The 24,411-nt window shown below is 42.7% G+C and overlaps 1 protein-coding gene across 11 annotated transcripts in view; it reads right to left on the bottom strand.

Moving 5' to 3' along the window:
* The window catches only part of LOC119171618 (CLIP-associating protein 1-B), a 274,680-nt gene that overhangs the window by 7,241 nt on the left and 243,028 nt on the right, over positions 1 to 24,411 (bottom strand). For 10 of the 11 annotated variants that reach the window (XM_037422393.2, XM_037422396.2, XM_075892178.1 and 7 more), the window contains 8 exons: positions 22,409 to 22,757; positions 21,827 to 21,890; positions 21,633 to 21,684; positions 16,579 to 16,705; positions 13,498 to 13,626; positions 9,397 to 9,537; positions 5,760 to 5,828; positions 4,125 to 4,244 (listed from right to left, as the gene is read on the bottom strand). In XM_037422393.2, the coding sequence (XP_037278290.2) occupies positions 4,125 to 4,244; positions 5,760 to 5,828; positions 9,397 to 9,537; positions 13,498 to 13,626; positions 16,579 to 16,705; positions 21,633 to 21,684; positions 21,827 to 21,890; positions 22,409 to 22,757 (1,051 nt within the window). The remainder of the gene's footprint in view (positions 1 to 4,124; positions 4,245 to 5,759; positions 5,829 to 9,396; positions 9,538 to 13,497; positions 13,627 to 16,578; positions 16,706 to 21,632; positions 21,685 to 21,826; positions 21,891 to 22,408; positions 22,758 to 24,411) is intronic. The other variant, XM_075892179.1, reaches the window with a different exon arrangement.

Below are 24,411 nucleotides of genomic sequence, written 5' to 3'. Positions count from 1 at the left end.
GGCTTGTAGTTCAGCCAAACAGAAAGGTTCATTGAATGCCTTGTGTGTTGTGGGTTGGCGCTCTAATCGCTGTTTTTCTATTCTGGTTTTGTATCATCTAAACGCTTCATTATAGTGTGATGAGCTGGAAACCTGTTCGAAGTACGCTCCGAGAGTGTTAGCCTGGTCTTCCAAACTCTCCCCTTGTATGCTCACTAGAGGAAGTGAATGTCCTTTTCGTACTGCCACCTTACCGACCATATTCCAGACTTTTGCCTCATCTGTGTATGAATTAATGCCTGATAAAAATTTGGGCCAACTTTCCCTTCTCGCCTGTCAGCGCGTCCTCCTTCCTTGCGACTTGATGTTCGTAATGTTTACAAGTTTTTCGGGTGCATGCGAGTCTCTAAGCAACTTCCATGCCTTATTTTGTTCTTTACGCGCATCACAGCACTCATTATTCAACCATGGGACTCGTCGTTTGCCTGACGGTCTACATGTTAGTGGCATACATTTTGTTGCTGCATCAACCAAGAAAGCTGTAAAGTAGCACACAGCGTCCTCAATGCTTAACGCCCCCATGTCAGTCCAAGTTAATAGAGTCGTTTTTTGATTGATTGATTGATTGATATGTGGGGTTTAACGTCCCAAAACCACCATATGATTATGAGAGACGCCGTAGTGGAGGGCTCCGGAAATTTCGACCACCTGGGGTTCTTTAACGTGCACCCAAATCTGAGCACACGGGCCTATAACATTTCCGCCTCCATCGGAAATGCAGCCGCCGCAGCCGGATTCGAACCCGCGACCTGCGGGTCAGCAGCTGAGTAACTTAGCCACTAGACCACCGCGGCGGGGGGGGGGGGGGGGGGGGGGGAGTCGTTTTTTTGAAACTGATCGGCTTTGTCGGTGAGCCACTTGGGAACCTGTGCAGGACATGTATTTGTTAATGATGTGCTGATAACAATAAAAAAATGGTCACTACCGTATGGATTATTAATGACTTCCCATTCAAGTAGAGGCAGGAGTGATGGAAATGCTATGCTGAGGTCTATTGTTAAGTATGTATTGTTAGCGATGTTGTAATATGTTGGCTCTTTTCGATGCAGAAGGCACGCACCGAAAGAAAAAAAAAAAAAACTGTTCAATCAGGCGACCTCGAGCATCGCAGAGAGGGTCACCCCAGAGGCTACCATGGGCATTAAAGTCCCCTAGGACAAGGTAGGATTCTGGAAGTTCATTTATGATGGACTGAAATTCATGCTTTCCAAGACTGTGTTGTGGAGATATGTAGAGAGAGCATGGTGACGAGCTTATTTAAAAGAACTTCTTGAACAGCTATCGCCTCAAGGTATGTCTGTAGTGGTAGGTGTGTGCATGCAATCCCTTGATTGACTATAATGGCAACACTGCCGGATGGCAACGGCATCATTCCGGTCCTTCCAAAAAAAATAACGTAATGACATAAAAAGTTGGTGTGTTTAGATTTTAAGTGTGTCTCTTGAATGCACAGCACTTTAGGTGTATATTTGTGTAAAAGTTTCTGGATATCATCGAGGTTTCGCAACAGTCCTCTGACAATTCACTGTAGTATTTGTGTCATTTTAATGTGTGGTGCTGTGTGTACAAAAGTGTTGCGTTAGGTTACAGGGCTTTTTGGGGGCCCCGTGATTCGGGGTTTTTCTTTCTTGGTGCGCTCCAAAGAGTTGTGCCTATCCTAAGGCGTCTGAGGCGCCGGAGGAGTGGGACTTGTATCCATCACCTCTTGTGAGGTGGTGAATGGTGCCTGCTCGGCAGGCACAGAACTTTCGGACCTAACTCGCTTGCAGCGGTCTGAGGTCCAGCAGACATGGGGGTCTGCCGACTCAGTTTGTCAGATGGCAGAGCAGTACAGGCTGCTCCAGCCGGGGGCACTGGTGGCACTATGGCGGCCACACTCTTTGTGACATTTGCAGGTGCAGAAAGGTGTGGCATGACGCCCCGGCACGTCACATCGGCGAAGGAGGGGAAAAACTGGTTGTGTGGAGCGAACTGTTGACGTGCTTCTTGAAATGGCAGATTAAATTTGACCTTAAGTTCGACTATTTGTTGCTCTTTTTTCAATGTGGGGCATGATCTTGAGTAGGCAGCGTGGTCTCCTCCACAGTTGGGACAATGATTTTTTTCTGAGGTGCAATTGTCGGATATGTGTTGTACGGATGCACACTTTGCGCAAGTGGCGCGCCTTCTGCAACTCTGCGATCCATGCCCGAAACGTTTACACTTGGAACATCGATGAGGATTGGGAATGTATGGTATTACACGGAGCTTACATTAGCCAGTTTCAATTGATTTCGGTAGGTCACTAGTACCGAATGTAATTGTAATGTGTTTTGTAGGGGTCTGTTTGTTGTTGCACCTTATTGTGATTCGTTAGACTTTGACCACGTTCTAGTCCTGCCAACCTTCGAGCAGTTCACTTTCAGAAAGTTCAGTGAGATCATCGGAAATCACGCCACATACAGCGTTCATTGACCTGTGTGGGCCCACCGAAACAGGGGTTTCCCCAAATGCTACAAGTTTAGACAGCTAATCATACTGAGCTTTGTCACGAACCTCGAAAAGATCTGCACTTCCCATCTTTGTCACTTTATAATGGCTCGGACTGTCTTCTCATTTTGACTGTAGAGAACGTGGTATTTTGGGAAGGTCAGCTTTGGTGTGTTGAGCATGAATGTGTCTTCGGTGTGCCACCTTTTCAGGGAGTGATCACGAAGGGGGTGGGGGGGGGGGGCGGAAGGGGGAAGTTACTTGTCTTAAAAAACTTAAGTTCAACGGCGATGGTCCCCATCCACCACCGAGCCCACCAAGGGCACTACAAGGTTGAACAACAAACACTTGAAGACACCAGCCATGCATCGTTGCTATAACCTGCTACAATTTCGCGAGGTTGGATAGCTTAATCAGGTTAACCCTCGCCGCCAGAAAATTCTGAAGTAATCAGAAACAAGAAGATTGCAGGACAGATAAAAAGTGTGAGAGAGAGACGAAAATGTAGTGAGAGAGAAATAGGAAAAGGCGACTGCAGATTTCCCCTGGGTGGGTCAGCCCAGAGGTGCCGTCTACGTGAAACCGGGGCCAAAGGGGTCTTTTGCCTCTGCCGGGGGGTTTTAAAGGTCCAATCACCCGGCGTCTGCTCAACCCCTAGGCTCCCCTTTTCCCCAGACACAGCAAAGCAACACACGGCTAGGCGTGGGAGAGAATAGACCCCCCCCCCCATTAGCAAGTGGCTGGACTAACATTTAAAAAGTATTCGGTTTTCGAAAAGCAATTCAACAGGCAAAAATTGACGACCCAAAGTGTCGATCACTGGTGATTAATTTGAATAGGCATGGTAACAAAAGAGTTAAAGTGGGAGCGAGGTATGCATGCAATGTTTTCTTTTCGGCTGGCAAACGTTTGTGCAGCGATGCAGAGGAAGCTCGATGGTGAGAAACAAGGCAAGGATTTTCGCCAGGTCAAGCACAGGGACAAAGAGGTTGATTGGGCTGTGGTGTACAACACCATTCCGCTACCATGTGCGAAGCGTTATTATGGACAGACAGGGCATTGTGTAAATGATAGGCTTACGGATCACCATCTCTGAAGGGACAACGGTGCTCTAACCTTTCTTTGAATTGTAGTGTGTGTGGCTGCGCACCCTGGCTCAGTGATACGACAGTGAACTGAGGAATACGATAGCACTGAAAATCACAGAATTGTATTTTACTAACAAAGCAGTTAATTCATGTTTCACGAGTGTTAGTTGCCGCTGAGGCAGCCTTTCTGTAAGTGCGTCATTAATACAATCTCTCTCTAATAATTTCTTCTACATGTAACTGCTTATGCCTGTTTGTTCCAATAAATTCTCAGTTGTTGATGTCTTCCTTTTGTACTTCAGTTTAAGATAAATTGCAAAATTGCCCAGCAGTCCATGCTTCTCTGCAGTGGATGCACACAAACTATGCCGATTTTATTAGTAGAGCTCTACTTGAAATAAAGCATAGACCATTTTAGATTTTACTTTGTCATGATCAGATAATGCTGATATTGGTATTTCTCACATTGAAGCTATTGGCATTTGTTGCACACTGAACAAGTGATACAGCAAACAGCTAGTCACATACCTTGCATCCCGTAAGGGAAGCCAAGTGTGGCTTCATCAAATCAGAGCCAACTACGCCATGCAGCGTCACCATACAAAACACTGCCGCCTTCCGAACAGAACTTTCGTTGTGGTCGTACGCCTGCAAATGAATGACAGCATAATGAAGGGCCTGCAATGCCAGGCATCACAGCAGCAAGCAGGAAAGGAAACCCCAGGCAGGATGAAGCCACTCTCGGTCTCAATAACTTTTGTACCGCTGGTTCAAGCAAGCACCACCACCAGGATACACCCACAGGCCACACTTTACCAGTGCAATCTCGACGATGTGTGACCCTTGCACAGGACTAAGCCATTTGGTAAAACTTTTTGGACCAGTATGCCATGCTCCGTAACCATTCACTGGCAGCACATCGGTAAAGATGACTGCTAAGATGACTGGTAAAGTCATCGTGAAACTTTTCACTATTGTTGCCAAAACACTAAAGCGGCTAAGCCCGTTTCTCTCAAATTTTTGTCCCCATTTACGGGCTCATACTTGGTGCACTGCCGTTACATGATGATGTTTGATGTTTTGATGTTTTGTGGCGCAAGGGCCATTTCACGGCCAATGAGCGCCAGTTCGCACTGCCGTTACAAGAGCTGATACAAAAGAATAGTAAAAAACGACAGGGAAAAAGCAGAGGACAAAGTGCTGATTTACAACTGATCTTTATTTAACAATGCAAACGCATTTGTACCATGGCGTCAACGTCACTGTATCACCATTCAGACTGCCAACATGCGTGTTCATCTCAAAGATAAAAAATTAATTTCTTTCTGAGAGAGGGTTGTGGATGACCCACCTATCTTTATGGCGTGCGATTTCCTTGTTTTTCTTTCTTTGTGCCTGGCAAGAACCTTTGTGTCGCAAAAGTTCGGTGGGCTGCCACAGCCCCTACAATGGATGCCAAGATGACCGCTAATAGCATTTTTCACATCATTTTTCAACCGTATGTTTAAGCACCTTCCAGTTTGGCCCACGTACCTTTTTCCACAGGGATAGAATACACAACATTTTCTGCACATTCTACCAAGGTAGGCTTACAATTCATTGCGCGGAACTGCCTGTGGGTTTGTTTACACACATGGTTGACAGCTTTCTGAGCCTAACGTTGCCATGCTTTTCATCCTTTTCAAGTTCTGCGGGATCCCATGCATATATGGTATTAGAGTAAACTTTAGATTTTCCTTGCATTATGCTGGTCCTCGGTACTCTTTAGCTTTTTAGAAGAGATTATGTGACATAAATTAACAGATGTCATAAGTGGTGTTTTAGGTGTTTACTAAAGCTCCCTGAAATTAAATTGCAACACGATTTTTTCAGGGCAATAATAAAGAAAGAATGTTGTGGCATTAGACCTACTTCGAATGGCACTAATGGCTTATTAGCTTGTACACCCAGCAGATATGACCTGTGACAAATTTAAGCTTCAGATCCAGAAACCCAAACAAGTGGCTTCGAAATTCATTTAACACTTCCAACATTAATGATTGTAGGCCCCCTTTGTCTGTGGTTAAAAAAAACTAAAAAACCATCTACATATCCCAAAACTAAAGACACATAATACTAGGGGTAAAAAAAGATGCGACTGACAATGTAATTTGTCAGGCTTACCTTCAACAATACCGGCATCATCTGAGGCAGAAGTTCCACAATTATCCTCTTTGGATGCACCTCCACAAGCTGCAATGAGCGAACAGGAAAAAATAATTATGTCTCAGAGATTGATGAGTCTGCACTGCAGTAAGCATTTGTTTCCATACATGTCACATAAACAGCTAACAGTGAGCATGGAACGTTAAAATACTATATAGTCGGACCCAGATATAACAATCTACTGGTTACAACAACCATACCATATTTACTCACGTAAAAAACGCACTTTCTTTCCTGAAAAATCGAAGCAAAGCTGTGGGTGCGTTTATTACACAGGGCAAACTTTACGAAACTTTTTCAGGATGAGCAAAAAATGCAGTAATGCAAAAAAAAAAAACAACAACAGTTTGGTCGAATAGCCTTTTGCAATTGACATATGCGTACACTGCTTGGAAACAGCTTCTTTGTTGTACTTTTCTCATCTTCAGTGGGTGATAGCTCTATCTTTTGCAAGCTGTCTCCGCGCCGCTCAAGCACTCATAAAAGCCTTTCGCAGCTTTCTTTTCTCGCAATCATTTAACCTCAACAGTGGTATCTCCTGCAATCTCGAGGGGTGCCCAGAACAGAACGCTACGACGCACTTTGCCAACCCTGTGGCAACCTCGCACGACGACCGCGGCAATGCCATTGGCATTGCAGCAAGTAAGCAATATTGTAGAGAGCTTCCACCAAAGCATCGAAATTCAAAACAAATCGTCGGTAACAACATACATCCGCCACCTCGCTGTCCACATGAGAAGTAACTGAAGAAGGGAGAGCTTATATCTTGCGTTCCGTGAAGCATGTGCACATAACAAGGATGAAGAGCTAATTGCATTCAGAGTGAGAATCGTGAGTGCTACCATGTTGCCGAAATCGCCATATACATTGTAGCAAGTAACCAATATTGTAGCGAGCTGCCACCGAAGCATCAAAACAAACCATGATTACCAGAGTAAGGCCGCTACTGTATTCAGTGAAGCATGCTCGGATAACAAGGATTGGGGGTGCTACCATGTTGCAGGAATCGTCACGCTCCTTTTTGGGCGACAAGCAATTTTTTTCTGGCTTTCCAGAAACCTGTGACCCAAGTGTGACGAAAAGCCCTTCCCGACAGCCATGGCGACAGAAAATCCAGTCGTAGTCACTTGAAAATCATGTGCACGTGATTGGGCTTTGAGGTACTGTATCGTAATCGGTTGGCCTGGGAAGTTTCGCGACCTTCGCTCGCTGTGTGCAATGTTTCTACTCTCACTTGACTGCCGGTGTCTGTAACGAGTATTGCAAGAAATAAGAAGAAAAGCCTCAGTAAATAAAAAACAAGGACACAATCAGATTCGAACCCAGGTCTGCTGCGTGCCAGCTCAGCATTCTACCACTGAGCCACGCCAGTGCTTGGAACTCGTTTGTAAACTGGCCTTATGCAGGCCTAATGTTGGGAAAGGAATTCTGGTTGTGAGTAATAGAGGAATTTCGGACATCACAGGAACAACCAGGCATCACATAATGCGAACTGCATAGCGAGTGGGTTGTCCAATGATCGAACTCATTAGAAAACTTGTTCTTGATCACCTATTAACTGTGGCACATATCAACTTGAGGCATAATTTTTTTATCGTTGTTCCGAGCAAGTGTTTAGCGGATGCCACGCTTCTCTGAGGAATGAATAAAGATAGCATAGTGAATGCTGGCCTACTACACAAAAATTGTGATTATGACGTACTGGGTACCCAGCAAGTGTGCTTTTAGCAGCTACTCAGAGTGTTTAGAAAAAGCTTTGAAAGGTCGCTTTTCTAGCTTTCGCTGTGACTGTGCCACGCATCTCGCGCAAGCCTGGCGCTTTTTTTTTTTTCCAGGAAACCCATCTACTCAAAATGCGACCTCCAGTCCGGCTCGAACCTCCCCACCTGCCACAAGCTTTCTGTGGTGCCAAGCCTTGTTAGAAGGGCCTAAAGAATTTGCTTGTCACCACAGCAATAGAAGAAGGAGAGGGAAAAATTCGTGACCTCAGCGCCAACGGCTAAACAAAAGCGTTTGTTCACAGAGCCCTCCGCAAGAGTAACAATGGAGGAAATCTGACACCTGCTTCGCCGCAAGGACACCGCAAACCAATCCTCTACGTTGCCGGTCTCAGCAAAGCGATTGCCCGTATACTGAAAAAGGCAGGGGTCGACGTCGCCTATAAGCCATTCACCACTATCGGCAGCTTCATCCCTCTGCCCATAGATCACGCACCTGCTGAAAAATCTCAGGGCGTCGAATACCGGATTCCGTGCGCCGACTGCCTTACTTCCTACACTGGGGAAACGAATAAATTTCACGAAATAATGTGGCAGATAGCACGACTTCTGCCAATCGAACAGCGAACGAAGCGCAGCAGCAGAACATTGCGAGCAGTTTGACCGCCACATCCGTGCTGATGACGCGGTGATTCTGGAAAAATAAAGGAACCCTCGTCAGCGACTGCTCCTTGAATCTTGGCACATTCAGCAGACAGCGGGGCATATGAACTTCTCCATGGGGACATTTCCCTCCCTCTACTGGCAGGGCTTACGAAGAGTCACGGGGAGCCTCTCACACACGACAAGCAACTGTATATAAGCACAGCACATCTCAGGCCTTCTCACCCCTGAGGAAGAAGCAGGAGCAGCTTTGAAATGTCTGGTTTGTTCCCATTATATTTCGGTTGCATTTTCTCATTCCTTTAGTTTCTATCCCAATTAGGCAAACTTCTGCCAAATGCCCACCTTTAGGCATGCCGCGCAATCGTGCAGGACTGGTATGTTTCACGGAGAAGTGCACATTGCTTGCAAAATGCCTGTCTTCGCCACTTTTAATAAACAGTTCAATTCCCGCTCTTGTGCACACTCCGGAGTGAAGCAGGCATGAAGAATGCGCAGCCTCATGTAAACAGCAAACGACAGAATGGTGACTGTGTAAATCAAGCAGGCAATGCACTGCACACAACTAGTCACGAATGATCGAACGCATGTAGTAGTTCAATAAAACGATGCGACTTCATCGTAAGGGCAGTTTAAATCGCTCGAAAGATGCAGCGGGCGTCGCTTGAAGACCTGAAAAGGTTTACCAATTGGTACCAACAATGTTGTTAGAAGTTTATTAAAATGTGCAGAAGAAAAGAACGACTTTGTTGTTAACTGCACGCTTTTAAAGGCGAGTGCAAACAAAATAAACTACTAATACAACAACCACTTTTTGCAGCACGTTTAAGTTCGTTATAAATGTGTTCAACTGTATATGAAACCACATTTTTGCATACTGGGCCTTCATATCATGTAGTCATATGATGCAGTTTAAAAGATAAGCCACATAGATAGTACTTGAAAAATTGAAGGATCAGCCAGTTGCACTTCAATAATATTCATAGTTACCTTGCAGTAACGAAAAACTAAGTTGTGGAGGGGAAAGGGGGCAAGAAGCATATTAAAATAACCAACACACTGTCCACCATTTCCTTAGTAGAGGTGTGCTCTGAATAATAACAAAACTGAAAAATTCTGCCCAGGAATGAGTATGCTTTTTGTAAAAGCCGGCTTGAAAATTCACTAGACATGCACGGGCAACCAAGCAACACAGATGTGCCATGGAAACTCACTCGAGACATGACCTTGATGGCAGCGATGACCAATTCTTGCTCATCCGACTCGCCAATGAGTGAGTGCAAGAGACGCATGGTTTGCTCCGGCGGTAGCGCCGCAGCAGCCTCCATGGAACACAGCTCGGCGGCACGGATCACCTGTGCACAGACACAGCAAACGTGCACTGCAGATTACGAGCAGAGACGGCAAGGCTGAACGCCACGGACTACAAGGCTTGACTAACTTGGGTGCAGCTGCCTAGTCTTGCATCGACACAATGCCAATCGTTTGTATGGTTCAATTGTTGCGAGCACTGAAACATTGTGGTGCACAAAAAAGATACGGTTTAAGACAACCAGATGATGTGCCGACTTCTAACAGAACATGTATTCCCCAAAGGCGGATTGCGTACCTGTGTGAACAGGCGCTGGGAGGTCTGGTTGGGTCAACAAAGCAAAATATAATGCAACGATAACCAAGGGGTGCAGCAGAATGATTTGAAATGCTGTACATTAACATGTGCAGAGCCACATTACTGCATTTTCTCTAATTAAAAACTTCCGTTAGGTCTACAAAAGAACAAACTGTTCTTGCGATTTTCACCGTTTCAATGATCTCTGTTGCAGAAGACTGTGCAGCTAGCTAGTGAAGGTGCACAACCACAGGTATATTCTGGGAACTGTGAAAATAAGTCCGCTATTTATGCAACCACCACTTTGTCCGATATATTTATTTCCGCACGACAAAGGAAAAGAATACACTACGCCTTTCTAACATGAAATGTGACTGATTTGTAACTTGCTTTACAAAGCTTAAAAACTAGAGCTGTGCGAATAGCAAAATTTTCAGTGAAATCCGAATTTGAATATTAAAGTCCGAGTGCAAATCAAATTGAATATTTCCTTCCAAAATAAGAACAGTGAAAATTTTTGAAAACTTGTGAGCATGCATCCCAATAGTTACACCACGCCCAATCAATTTGAAAAGCTACACACGTGATACATAGTACAAAAAGCTTGATGTCAGTATTCCATATTTCATGTGAACATGGGAGAAATGTTGACTTTCGGAAATCAGAATTTCAGGTATCTATAGTCCAAAAAATTATGCCTCGGGAAGAATATGATATGGCAAAATACTAAGCTTTGGCAAATATTAGAATGCTTCGAATATCCTAAAAAATATTACTGTGAATTCACCTAGACTTGAATTTAAAATCCTTTCCAAATATTAGAAATGAATGAATAGATGCATATTGGTCTGCATGTAACTCCTATAAAGGTCTCACTGCTGTGGAGGGGTGTTAAGGGGGCAGACTGCTCTTTGGGACCAAAAAGTGACAAAAAAAATCATTTTTTAAAATTGACATATTTGGTATCTGCAAGCATTTCGCTATCTCTCTGCAAGTTTTCACACACCAGGAAGTGGTACTTTTTTTGTAATGTCATACTAACTGTCCGGATTCTTGGTGCTGTTGACATGCAGAATCTGCAAAAAAATGGGGAACTAACTTCGTGGCCTCTTTCTAATTTGCCGGCACCTGTGTTAGAAGCTCTGCTACGAATTCATGAGCACTTTTATGAGGATTGCAAAACATGCACACCATGATTGTCGCTTTTTGAAGAAGCTGTGTGTTTTCAGTTTTTTCCATTTTTCTCAAAGAAGTAAATTTACAATAGTTCAATTTTGAGGCCTCAATATCTCTGCAGTTAGGGCAGGTACAATAATAATTCTTTTTGCAATGGAAACCTGTATGTGTGTAGGGTGCAAATATGGGAGCAGAATTTAGAGAACAAGCCTTTTTATTAATCACTCATGAAAATTTTAACATGATTTCAACTGCTTTTGAAGATGGGATAGTTCATTTTGCTGTAAAATAATTAAGAAAGGCTTAAAAACAAAAAACCTCTTGCATTATTTCAATCAATAGTCATTAGTCTATGTTGGGATATTTTAAATATCACTTTTAATCAAGCACTATTTTGTATGACAGCCTTAAACAATAGGGGATGAACTTAAGTTATCTCAGGAATAAAATGAGTTACAGGAAAACTAATTAAACATTTAAAATCAGCAGAAAAAACTGCATAATTCTGTACAGTTTCATCAAGATCACTGAAGAAATAAACAAAAAATGTCTAAGAGCAGTCTGCCCCCTTAGGGGTGAAAGCATCTATATCAATGTGTGATACATAGTACACGTGATACATAGTACAAAAATCTTGATGTCAGTATTCCATATTTCATGTGAACATGGGAGAAATGTTGACTTTCGGAAATCAGAATTTCAGGTATCTATAGCCCAAAAAATTATGCCTCGGGAAGAATATGATATGGCAAAATACTAAGCTTTGGCAAATATTAGAATGCTTCAAATATTCTAAAAAATATTACTGTGAATTCACCTAGACTTGAATTTAAAGTCCTTTCCAAATATTAGAAATGAATGAATAGATGTATATTGGTCTGCATGTAACTCCTATAAAGGTCTCACCGCTATAGAGGGGTGTTAAGGGGTGAAAGCATCTATATCAGTGTGTGTTCGCACACAAGTAACCCATTGTAAGGATGGTTCCACTGCAATGAAGGAATGCTAAGCCATGAATACACCCTATTAAAAAAAATCTGCACTGCTGTGAAGCTTGACTTTAAGGTTATATGACCAAATTACCCTCAAATCAACTCAATTTTTCAAGTTTAAAGGTTGTTATACCGGCTTATATGCTCCAAGAATAGTAAATTTTGAAACATAACATAGTGTTTAGGTTATCGCTAGCATACTACTGAAAGTCAAATCCTGCTACAATTCAAAGTTGCTTCCACTTCTTATAAACCAAAAAGGATTGCACAGGCCTTCCTTCAATTAAAAAAAAATACTCTGCAGGTTAGTTGTCATGACAAATACGGCCATTTTTCTTTATAGTATGCGATATACACTATACAAATTTGGTTCGTAATTATTCGACCGAAATCATTATCCATTTTGAAAGTAAAGTATAGACCGCTTATAACATGAGTCGCCATCCGCACTATAACCAAAATGACCCTTTTCAAGGGCTGCACTCGTGCAGCCTCGCGTGTCCAAGGATCGAAGCATGCGTGGTTGGTGCTTACAACCAGTTAAATTTCCGAATGTCAAAAACAATTCTAAAGACGTGTTGCCAACGAAACGAATCGCAAAGCATCTCGTCTCATACTTTTTCGCAAGATATTCAATCATCCACTTTTGAAAGATAAGTTCATTACCACTCCTGCCTATTACTCAGCTCGTTTAGATCATCAACATAAGGTACACGTCATTAGCTGCCGCACTAACACTTTTCATCATTCCTTCGTCCCACGCACATCCAACGACTGGAACCACCTTCCCTCGGACATGGTTTCCATGTCAAAGCATGACTTGTTTTCTTCCACAATACAGGAGTACTTACGTGATGACGCGTGAAGTGTATATTGTACATTTATATTATTGTATTCTGTTTCCCCCATGTTTCTGATGGTACTTACACATACATCCAGTGTATTGCCTAACATCAAATTTACATGTCTTGTAATCTTTATCATTTTGATGTCACTATGTTTCTCTTGTTCATAGTTTATTATTTTCTTGTACCCCACTCCCCTCTGTAAAGCTATGTGCGATTGAGGGTAAAATAAATGAAATGAAATGAAATGAAATGAATGCGAAATGGAGAGGGCGACATTGTATAATAATGTTTCGCAGTTTTCATAGCACGAGGACCAAGTGCACTCGATGCAGACCAAGAATGAAGAATAGTGCAATCGTGTCGAAGAATACGAGATAAGCAGAGTTAGTGCGCGTACGAGGAGAAACTCGACTGTCAGCTGGCCGAATGCCTGTAGCGCATCCAGAGGTCAGTGGGCTTGTGATTACCTCGTCAACGATGCTATTTGCGCTTTGAACTTTTAGAAGTTGTTTCTGCTGATGACCATCTGACAGATTATTTTGCGATCCCTGAATTTGATTTCAGAGGCCTTTGAGAATTTGCTAAACTGAATTTTGCAAACAAAGCAACAATCAAGATCTGTTCACCCTACAACCATACCACCTCATTACAGTTGAAATCGCTATTTTCTAGATAAAGACAGCAACCAACCTCTCTTTCGGACTGTTTGAACGTTCCGAAAATCTTAATCAAGGTCAGCTCAGCATAATTGTGGAAGTGTTGTGGTTGCCTCTTCAACAGTTCAGCCAGGGCTCTGAGGGCAGCCACTTTTACAGGCACCTGTGAACAACACAAAGGGTCAACTCTTTTGTTACCGTGCGGTTCGGGGAGATCACTTTTGCCAGTTTGAGAAGCACTCCAGCACACATTGCAGCACACCAAATTTTGCACAATGAAATGATCTTTCCAAAAAATAAATGTTGTACAACAATAAAAATATTTTGAAACTAATAAAAATGTGGAAAGTGTACAATTGCGAGCTGGTAAACAGTAAAATAAAAAACAATATACATGCAAAAATGTTCAAAACAAAGAAAATTAAGAACATACATTTTGAAGATGACAGAATAATGGTATAAAAATGATAAATGTACAAAATGTTTTTATGCACATAGACAAAGAAAATTGGTACCCAGGTGCTGTTTCATTGCTCGTGCCATGCGGTGAAGCATTGCCTGTTTTTCGTGAGACTCAAATGAACTCTTAAAGATTTCTCAGTAAATTTTTGTTTTCTTGCGATAAAAGCCTCCAGGTGTTGCAATATAGATGGATGCCCGTGATATAAATTATCTCTTTGTAAATCAGATGTCTAGTTAACTTCGCTATTTCATCTATCGTCACCTCTTTCCATGAGCCACCTGATTCCGCTTACGTTGGGCTTCCTATATATGCGTCCAAGCATATTTCTTAGCATTTTGCACATCGTATTACAAAAAGAACAATGTCCCGTGCAGTTCTGAAACCTTTAGTGTTGCTCCATAGTCACGGCAAAGATGTGCTCCGGAGACCTTTTTGTTATTAGGAGAAGCTCTACAGCCGGCGCCAGAACAACATGCCTCAGCAAAGTGTGGACTTCGTGCGTAACCAGAGTAGCTATAAGATTGTGCACAAAGGTAGACCGTAAACAGAACGATCTCATGAACAGTTGTAGATGTCTCAGGCTAACACGAAACATTGTCACCACAAAACTTGAAGCTGAGGTGCTGTCATCCTGAAACTCCAAGCTCGTCTTCACTCAATTCCGGTGGGGTTGCAAGACAGTTTTGAGCGGTGCGCGTGTTTTTGCAGCGCTGGAGCACAGAGCAAATCCATGTGCGCGTGACGACTACGCAATATGAGGGGCTAGTGAAACTATATGGGACCCTGTGTCTCGTACAACGCTACGAGCAAAACCAAAGCTTCTGAAAACTGGCATGAGAAGGCCCTCTCGACACATTAAACGTGTGGCGGACCTTTGTAAATAATTTTTTTGCAGAATAAATTTTCCTCGTCTCCAGGCAACAGCTTTCTATTGAACAGCTGGTATACATTTTCGGCTAATATTACTGCTCAACACTGTCAAATTGCAAAGTCTTTTATTAAATTTGTGGCTTGCAAAGGTTATTTTCATTACATAACTTTAATGTTACTGCAGCATAATCCCAAGGGGCATGCACCTTTGTCAAGGTAGCCAGTCTAGTGCACTTTTCGAACAATAGACGCACATTGGTTCACGCAAAGGTCTGTTAAAAATCCCTAAGTTGCTTAAGTGAGCAAATTCAAATTCAAAATAAAAAGAGAGGAATCTTGACCCACTTTGCCTGCGTAGTGCTGGCACGCGTGCAAAAGCGTTTATGGGAAAAGCGTGCATGTTGCAACATGATGCAACCAAGGAGGATTCAAAAAGTTGCTGGAGTGGAAATGATTGCGCTGAAGTGTTATTCCTCTGGCAAGATGGTGGCTGTGGTGGCCATCTTACTAGGGGCATGTTTAAATACCACCGTTCAGCGATTAAAAACGAAGAGTTTCCCTCACACGCCCAACGAGTTTAATGTATGAACTTTGTCGGGTCACATAGAATGAGACGAATGCGTCCCACTTTTTTTCAGTAAAAGCTTTCTCTACCACTTCGTCTTGCCATCAGCTCAATGTTTTCTGCTGCAGTTTATCAGGAACACTTAGAAAACCCCCCCAAAATACATTTGGCACATTCGCGATGCATGGTATCAGTGATACGTTCCGTTTCAATTTGTTTTGCGCTGTTGAACCTTTTTTTTTAAAAAAGCGGTTTCACATTGTGTGCAAGATAGCTTAAATTCTAGATCATCTTGAGAAAAGTATAGTTAGCATGCACGTATGCATTTTATTTCGAAATTAATATCAGCCAAAAATCATGTTGGAAGTGCACTTGACAAAAGATGAAGCAATTCCTTACTTAGCCTAACTACCATGACAAGGACGTACAGCTGTTTTTTCCAACTTAGAAAAGCATGATTACGTGACAAAACAGCACTTTGTTATGAAGAAGACCACACTTTTTTACCACAACAAAAGCAGTGGCAATTGTACAAAAATCTGGGGCTGAAAGTCTGTTTTTCAAAATGAGGGACATAGGAAAAGAATGACAAAATTGGTGCTTTAGACAGCGAGAAAGTGAAAGAGAACACAAATGCACAAGATCTATGAGAAAAGCTAATATTTCAGGCCTGAACAGAGTTCACAAATCTAACACATCAGTTGTGAACACACAGAATTCAATGCATTAAGTGACTTTACATCAATGTGGGTTGCTGCAATTCATGACCAGAATTTTATATATAGGCAGGAGTTGAGCCATAACTGAAGTGTTCGTCCTTATCTACACCAACCAAACAAGCAGAAAGGGTCCTCATATGCGAAGACCTCAGACAACCACCGGGCTGAATGCAGCAAGCAGAGCCACACAAATAAAGTACCCCACAGTTTTTGAAGTGTCCCTCCAGAGTACCCCTTGTATCGGGCTTTTTCGTCCTACAAATTTGGCAAAAGAGTGACAGGTTGGTACCCTTATGAGACAATGGGACAGGTGTTGTGCCACTTTTTCAAAGAAAATCCCACTTTTTTCTTGTAAACTAATTTTGGTGAAACTTGTTTCATACTATTTTCAAGCATGAGGAATTCCGCAGGCGTAGTTGTGAAAAATGAATGGTTAACAAGAGTACATGCAAGTACGACATCTGATGGGTGTCAGGAGTGTTAGGCATGAATCCTCACCACTTGTTCTTCAAGGTTTTCCACAAGGCACCTTAGTACGTTCCTGAAATTCTCGTCCCACAGCTCCGGTGAGCCATCCTTGGTGAGCGGCACGAGTTCAGACAGGGCCTGCTTGCGATGCTCTGTCCTGCAGGGGCAGCAAGCAGTGCAGGTGAAAATGAAGCCAGCAGTTCTTGCACACACAGTCAAGGTAGCATTGTTTGCAACATGCTCTTCTTTGACTGTTGCGAGTCTTGTCATTCACTGTATAAAACGCTGCGCCGCGCTAAAGCCCAGAAAGTGCATTTTTCCTAGCCAAATTGATCAATTTTCTGCCGCATTATAACACAATCCTATCCGTTTTCGCGCACAGGTGACAAAAAGGAGGTGTTACTCCATCGCGCTGATCTGGTTCGTTGCACAGCGCTTGCGAGTGCATGTTTGATGCACGATCTGCAGGTCTTAACGCACAGGCATAGTGTTTTTCAAAAAGACCGAGTGCGGAGGACACCGAAATGAGAATGCAAAGGGACTCTGCGATCTCATTGCAATGTGCGCACTCCCTTCCTTCTTTGTTAGCGCACAATGGCATGTGAACCTGAAAAGCATGGCCTTAAAAATGTGCAACCTGGTGACGCATCTTCAGTGCTTTCGGCCTCATGTCTTGGAGCCAACGCTTTTTCTAGCTTTTCACATCAAAGCTGCTGAAAGCAGTGGCTGCCAGCTATAAAGCCACAAGTGACATCGATATCGCCAACATGTCTACGTTGGGAACTCAGTGTCATGGCTTGGCGTTGTCTTGCGGCTTGTGCACTTGTCGCCTCTTTCCTGATAAATCCCCAATCGGGAGTTTAAGAGAACGTTGACCTGCACGTTGAGATTTAAATTATGACTGGTGCTTGGAGTAAAGTCAAGTAAAGCAGCGTCGAGAACTTTCCTTGTGGCCCAGGTGACGACCTAGAGTGCGCCATAATCGCCGACAACAGCGTATGGTGCCTCGGTGAATTCTGCGACTTATAAGCGTTTCCAGCAACCATCTCGGACAGTGGGCGACTTCCTCGGTGCACAGTACAACATAGCTATTTCTGATTGCATCAATGCAGAGATCGTAGCTGTTGTTGCCGCATAAGTATACCCGTGCGGTTATGCATAGAGGCCGAATTTTTAGGCACTAAAGAAGTGTGTTTTAGGTGCCAAAGACAGGCAGGTAAAACACCATTTTAGGCCCTCAAAATCATAATTACAGGCACAATAAATTTCTACAAATATTGAAATATCCCAAAACAACTTCGGTGACTTGTATCTACGGCAAGAAGCAAAAAAAAATTCTATTGTTTAAGATAGCACAAAGGTACCAACCATTGAACATGGGCATGCATTTCCCACGCTACTAGCAGTGTGTGGTCTTTCGTTTTATTGTCAGGCATTGTGCGTCAAGTGTCCACCATTCCATTAAAACTCTCCTGGGTCTCTTCCATTTCATTTTGGCTGGGAAGGGCAGCGCAGGAGCAACCCAGGCCCCTGATACCCCAGAAGAGAAGAGTGCTAAGTCTAATTGTGTAGGACCCATTTCTCCCCTATCGTTGAACACCTTATAGGGCCCTTCACTAGGTTTGAGCATTTCAAGCTGACAAGCGTAACAGTGCACTGGGCACTCCGGATCATTCCTGTTAAGATTTGCTAAATTACAAGTTGCGGAAAAACGCTCAATTTCTAATGAATGCCACTGGCCCTTCTCACAGACGTGCGCCCCAAGATCTAGGGAGTGACATATACACCAAGGAATGGTCCTGTTTTTACGTCGCTCCTTCACGTTGACATCGATGGGCTGACGTCGCATACCGTACGCTCTTCATCGGAACTTCATTAAATGCTAGCTATATCTATAAAACAAACGAAAATGTCTCGTCTCTTGATTATATCATACTTTTTAAATGCTAACTCATTAAGAGCGTAGCTTGTGACATTACTCTACTTGACATGTGCAATTTTTGTGTTCTATTGTGTAGCATGAATGAGGAGTACTTTGGTTAGGGCTAGCTGCTTCATATAATTTTGAAAGATAAGTGCAAAGGCAAAAGGAAAAGAAAGACAGTGCTCTTTGTTTCTATGTCTTTCTTTTCACTGTGTCACTGTGCCTTTCAAAATCAGTGTAATGAATGAAAGTTTGTTATTATATTTGTTCTTGTTTTGAATAGCCTTTCGATGCCATTCACTAATCATCCCTAGTTTTGCATCCGCCTCAATGGACCAGTCGCTATAGGGTGCTCTGCTACTGACCTGAATGCCGCGGGTTCGATTTTGGGCGCGGCGTTCACATCTGGATGGAGGCGAAAAAGTAGATGCCCGTGTACTGGGCAATGTCCATGCACGTTAAGGAACACCAGATGGTCAAAATTTGCAGAGACCTCCACTACGGCATCGTTCATATTCATATTGTGGTTTTTTACGTAAAACCATTCATACTAACACTACTACTACTACTATATACTACTGCTGCTACTGCTACTACCCCATTTCGCTTGCGTTCATTTTTTCGTCGTTCCTCTCTAGTGCCTTCACCAACTTTGACAACGCTTAGCTTGTGTTTGGTGCATAGTCTCTGACCGCAGTTTCAGCGAAGTGACATGATGTATCGTGGTCACAATACATGTTCCTTGCCAGCCTCTTCTAAAGTACACGCACTCACTGATTCACCCCACAGAAAATGGTAATACACAACAGAGAATGCCGAAACGACACAACATCGATGGCATACGTCCACAAGTTGACTAAGGCACGTTATGCGCACGTGACCTTGCTTATGCATGTTGTTCTTGGTGCGTATGCGTCATGGGATTCTCCAGCCCCGATACTGAAGAAAACAGGGAAGGAATAAGGCTCACAATGACTACGTGGGACGAGAGGCAAAAGATTGAAGTTTGCTTCATCGCATCATGCTGTTGTGGCTCGTAGCGAACCAATTTGAAAAATCAACATGGTAGAATGCTTTTCTTTGGGCATGCAAGAATTTCTAGTGTCTAACTACAACTTACTATGTCACCTGGAGAAAAATGCTTAAAAAAGTAAATTACAATCAAAACACAAGCGAGGTGCGCATCACATTTTTTTACCTGAAGGCGCTACAACAGATGGGTTACAATGTCAAAGGACACACGCCTTCATTGACACAACACACTTTCTTCTCTTTATAAGCCATTTCTTTCTGTCATGAAACTAAGAAGAAAGAATTGTTAGAAAAATTATATCTGATACAACATTCTTAAATCTTAATTACCATTGTGTGAAGAGGACTGTTTAGGTGCATTCATTTTTGAATGCGAGTTTAGCATGAAATGCTTGACATAGGAGCTTTATTTGCAGTTTAATTTGATGCAATGATAGTATTTCCCATCCTAGTTCACTTTTTGTATTGCTACAGCTGTCATTCTTGAGTAGTGACTTAGGAGAAACCTTGAAGAACTGTTCTGTATTTTTTAATGTTTGTCACTTAAAGACATATGACAAATGATCTCGTATAGAACAAGCATATTCAAGCATCGATGAATGCATGCTAAGTACACCGTTACTTGCAAACATGCCGGCGCCTGTCTCGGACTTCGCTGTCTAAAGTATAACGATTTGGCAATTTTCGCCACCACTGAATCAACAAGAGCATTACATGAATGGTCCTCCATTGTTTTCCATTCGTTCTCCAGCTACCCGCGGGTGTCCAGAAAAACCTGCTTTTCCTTTCCCACCACAACACCCACATTTTTAGGGGGCTTCTTCAGCTCCTTCAGGGCACTGAACAGCTATTTGTAGAAAGTGGTCGCCACGTCTTCGACCATAGACGTCACTTTCATTTTCTTACTCCATCTTTAATTCTCTCTCCTCCTTCCCCTGCAGACACTGAGACATTCTTCCACTCATATCTGCAGAAATAGCGTCTTTTGCACTCCTCATGCTTCTCCTCCAATCGCTCGCAGCATGTCAGCGTTGTCTTCGTTGAACCTTATAGTGTTTGGAAATATCAACGCTGCCTTTTTTACATGAGTAACGGTTTCACACCACGCTCGGAAACAAAATTTCGGCATGAATAGCACTCATATACGCGCTCATTTGGAAAATAGGCATTTATATGCACTTACAGGGACTTGGGCACGAACACCCAAACTAGGCATTTATAGGCACTATAAAACACCACAAAAGCCCTTCTGAACCTCTAATTCATGCTCATATATCAAAATGGTACGTTCTGAACCTCTAATTCATGCTCATCTATCAAAATGGTACGATAGGAACGCAAGGAACAAAATAGGCATTTGCCTATTATAATCCGGTCTCTAGTTATGAATATGCCAACACCTTCGCTGCTGCCGCTAGCCAACCTTTTGCCGCGCTACAAAGCTTGCATTGACGTTCTGTGTGAATCAATGCTGTTGTGGCCAAAGGAGCCGAATCGCCAATTTGAAAAGCTTCAATGATATTGAGAATGACAGGAACTTGATGGCGCGAAAAAAGCAAGACAAGTTTGCGGACTATTTTCATGTGAAATTAAGCACGGTAACTTGCAGTTCATGCCTTGTTCTTCGTTATAATGTGAGCTAATCATTTCGTAAGCACTTTTGATGATTTACAAGCCTATAAATGCTTCAATTTAGGCCTGAAATATGCATATTTCGCATTCCAAGTTATCAATATATCCAGCTAATTCGCAATCCCGTTAAGAGTTCGATACATCCGGGATCATCTCTATGGTGCGTTTTAAAATTTAGTATACTCTGAGCATGCAGGCCGGTATAACAAGTGTTTAAACTTAAATGATGAGTACTGTAAGGATAATAAATGATCATCACAAGTGGAATGCAATGACAGTGCGAATTTCCCCAGAGTAGGCGTTTTCACTGCTCAACACTTCCACTCCAGTGAAACCACCTTTACAGGGTGTGTTACATGCTGACATATTTAAAGTCGAATCGTTGCAAATGCAAATACTGTATTCACACAAGCCTACATTTACAAAATATGATAACCAGCACTGCTATGTGAAATTTAAACTAGTACACAATTTGTTTAAAGTCAACAAAACGTACCTGCTGTTTGGGTTTTGCAGGATGGCGAAAATGTTATTTAGGGTGTCTTGTTCTGAAAGGAAAAAAAGATAATTCATTCTTATATTTGGTAATTCTAACACTAACATAATAATCAGTGATATATAAAAAGGAAAGAGCTCACATAACTAAGCAACCAAGCACAAGCGTTGAAAGCAAAATTTACATGGTCATACCACTTTTTGCAACACCACCATCGAGTGACGTTCGCCGGATCCGATGCATACCAGTTTCACCATCCTGTGAAAATAAGAAAATTACACAATGGGTCAACACATTTTATTGATGCCAGCAGCAAGTAGTTGTAAATAATAATGCCGCAATGAAAACATTTGGTGTGAACCACATGCTGCGTGAAATACCTTGCTCAGCCCCTAACAGAGGCATTTAAACATTTACTAGCAACAAAAACTTTAGCTATAGTACTGATCTGGCAATATTTAATTTAATCACGTGGCATAACACACCCACAAATTCCGAGCTTAGGAAATATAGAAACTTGAAAAAAGATAAGACGGTTGAATGTAGTTTTGTAAGGCTTGTAGAATGATAACAGCAAATACTGCAGAAAGCATGCCACAGCAATGGCCAACGTGTTGGAGTACTCGCACGACAAGCAGTAGCACGCCGTCTGCCTTTCTCTACATACTGGCGCACACGTGCTCCGGCTAAAGGCTCTCATTTAATGACTGAGAGAAGAACAAGCTAAGCCTGTCGGCTTCTGCGACGATGCACGTGCACAGAGGCTTGACACTCACGTAATCCCAGCTGGCCATGCGCTTCACAGGCGAGGCCTCCCGGCTGCCGGTCAGTCGCTGCTGCGTAAAGGTGCACGACTCCTCCCAGTTCTGGGGTGCCAGCCGCTGCCGGAAGCTGCCTCCTCCCAACGGGGGCAGCAACAGCTCCGCGCCTCGGGAGGTGGGCGTCAGGGTGGAGTCCGTCGAGTCCGTACCCCGCACCGGGTCCAATGCCAGCCGGTGGATCTGGGCCGTGGTGCGGCGCAGCAGTGAGCTGTACAGCTCGTCTGGGTTCAGGTTCTCGGTGTTGTCCTCCTCGTCTTCCAGAGAACGCTGCAGCGGCGTGCTTGATCGGCTCCTGCTGCCTCTGCTGAGGACGTGCACGAACACGGCGCTAGTTCCAATGCACATGAAGCCCCATCTAAAAGTGCGCTAGTTGTATTCGCTATTCACCCTAAGTGCACTCGCAGATATTGGTGTGGAAAATTTGTGTGAATGTCATGCCTTCAACAGCAAGCAAACAGACTTCTGAGAATTGACAGCTTGTGCAGGCCAACACATTACATGAGTACAATGTCCCCGAATGTTGCAGGCTTGGTGCCTGCTGGTTGTCTTTTTGTTCACTTTACTTTCTTTGCATTTATATATTTCACAATTACTACAACGCCTTTAAAACAGTTCTATTAATGCACCCTGCACTGTCTTTCTGGTCTTCATTAAGATTGTGTTAAAAAAAAAACGAGTGCTCTAAATTCTCTTCTTTCATTCAAACATATGCTCTGCACCTTTATTACAACATCCAAGTATGCAATTAGAGTGATCACATCAATAAGGCCCATCGGCCTGCTGTTTGTAGTCGTGCCAAGTCAAAATGCTGGCCAGAAGATACATATTAATTACATTTTAACTACATTTCGCCAACCAGAAATGCCGAAACATATTGAGCTTCAAGCAAACCTGTTTGCTGTAACTGATTGGCCTGAGGTATCGCCCATTTTTAATTCCTTTGAGAGCAGTAGAATGAAAACAAAGCTGACAATATTTTATATTCACTTCATCATGTTCCCCAATTCACTTTGTTATGTGTAGGAGAATGTCCGATCGGTACACACGAAATTTGATTGTGCCTGGACTAATGAGAAACAGGCGCTTTCCCAAGGGGCACTCTTCGACACAGATTGCTAATGGAACAGACAGTGCCACATCATCACATTTATATCAAAGAAAAGTATGGCCCCCCTCAGCAGTTTTTTTGTAACACGGTCATATAGACAAGTACTATTGAATGTTTAAACAAATGCTCATAGCACTTGAAAGCTTTTTGTTAGTTTGTGTCAGCACTGGGTCCTGTGAGAGGGTGCAGAGTGAGCGAGATCAAAATACGACGCCACCATTCCCAATTCTGATGGAATTTATTTGTGGGCCAATGCACGAGGGCCAGTACAATCGTTCCAAGTTACATTTGTGAAAAAAATATATATACTAGATATTTTGGCTGCAAAAATGCTTTTCTGCCAATTTTGTGATTTCTCAACTTTAACTGCACTTTAGTAAAGAATGGCGCACTTCTGAATCACTGTAATTATTTCCCACAAAGAATAATAGAAAATCTTAAAATTCTATTATTCTTGCTTCCCTCTTGGGAAACATAAAAAAACCACAAACATAACAAAACACACGAGATGTTTGTTTTCAAGAATTTATTGCCCCAAATACATTAAACTTTCAATTAAACTTGGATAATAAAAATCGGCACTCATGAACTTTTACACTATCGCTTTCTTGTTCGATCACTTCATGGTATTATTACAATGAAATAATTGTGATGAAATGTAAATGACGAACCAAAGACACTGACTTCTGAAAGTTCTCAAAAAGCCATTTTTAATGTTTTTTTTTTGTCCACCTGATTCATGTCGAAGACCTTATTTACAACTCTACTTCAAAGTATGTTGCATTATTTTGGTCGCTAAAAAGTTTTAATGTCTTGCGGTCGTGCTGTTCTTTCCAAGATGTTGAATGTG

The sequence above is a fragment of the Rhipicephalus microplus genome, chromosome 4, assembly GCF_043290135.1.
Source record: "Rhipicephalus microplus isolate Deutch F79 chromosome 4, USDA_Rmic, whole genome shotgun sequence".
In the NCBI taxonomy this organism is placed as follows: domain Eukaryota; kingdom Metazoa; phylum Arthropoda; class Arachnida; order Ixodida; family Ixodidae; genus Rhipicephalus; species Rhipicephalus microplus.
Note: the sequence above shows the minus strand (reverse complement) of the source record. Positions and strands in the feature narration are given on the sequence as shown.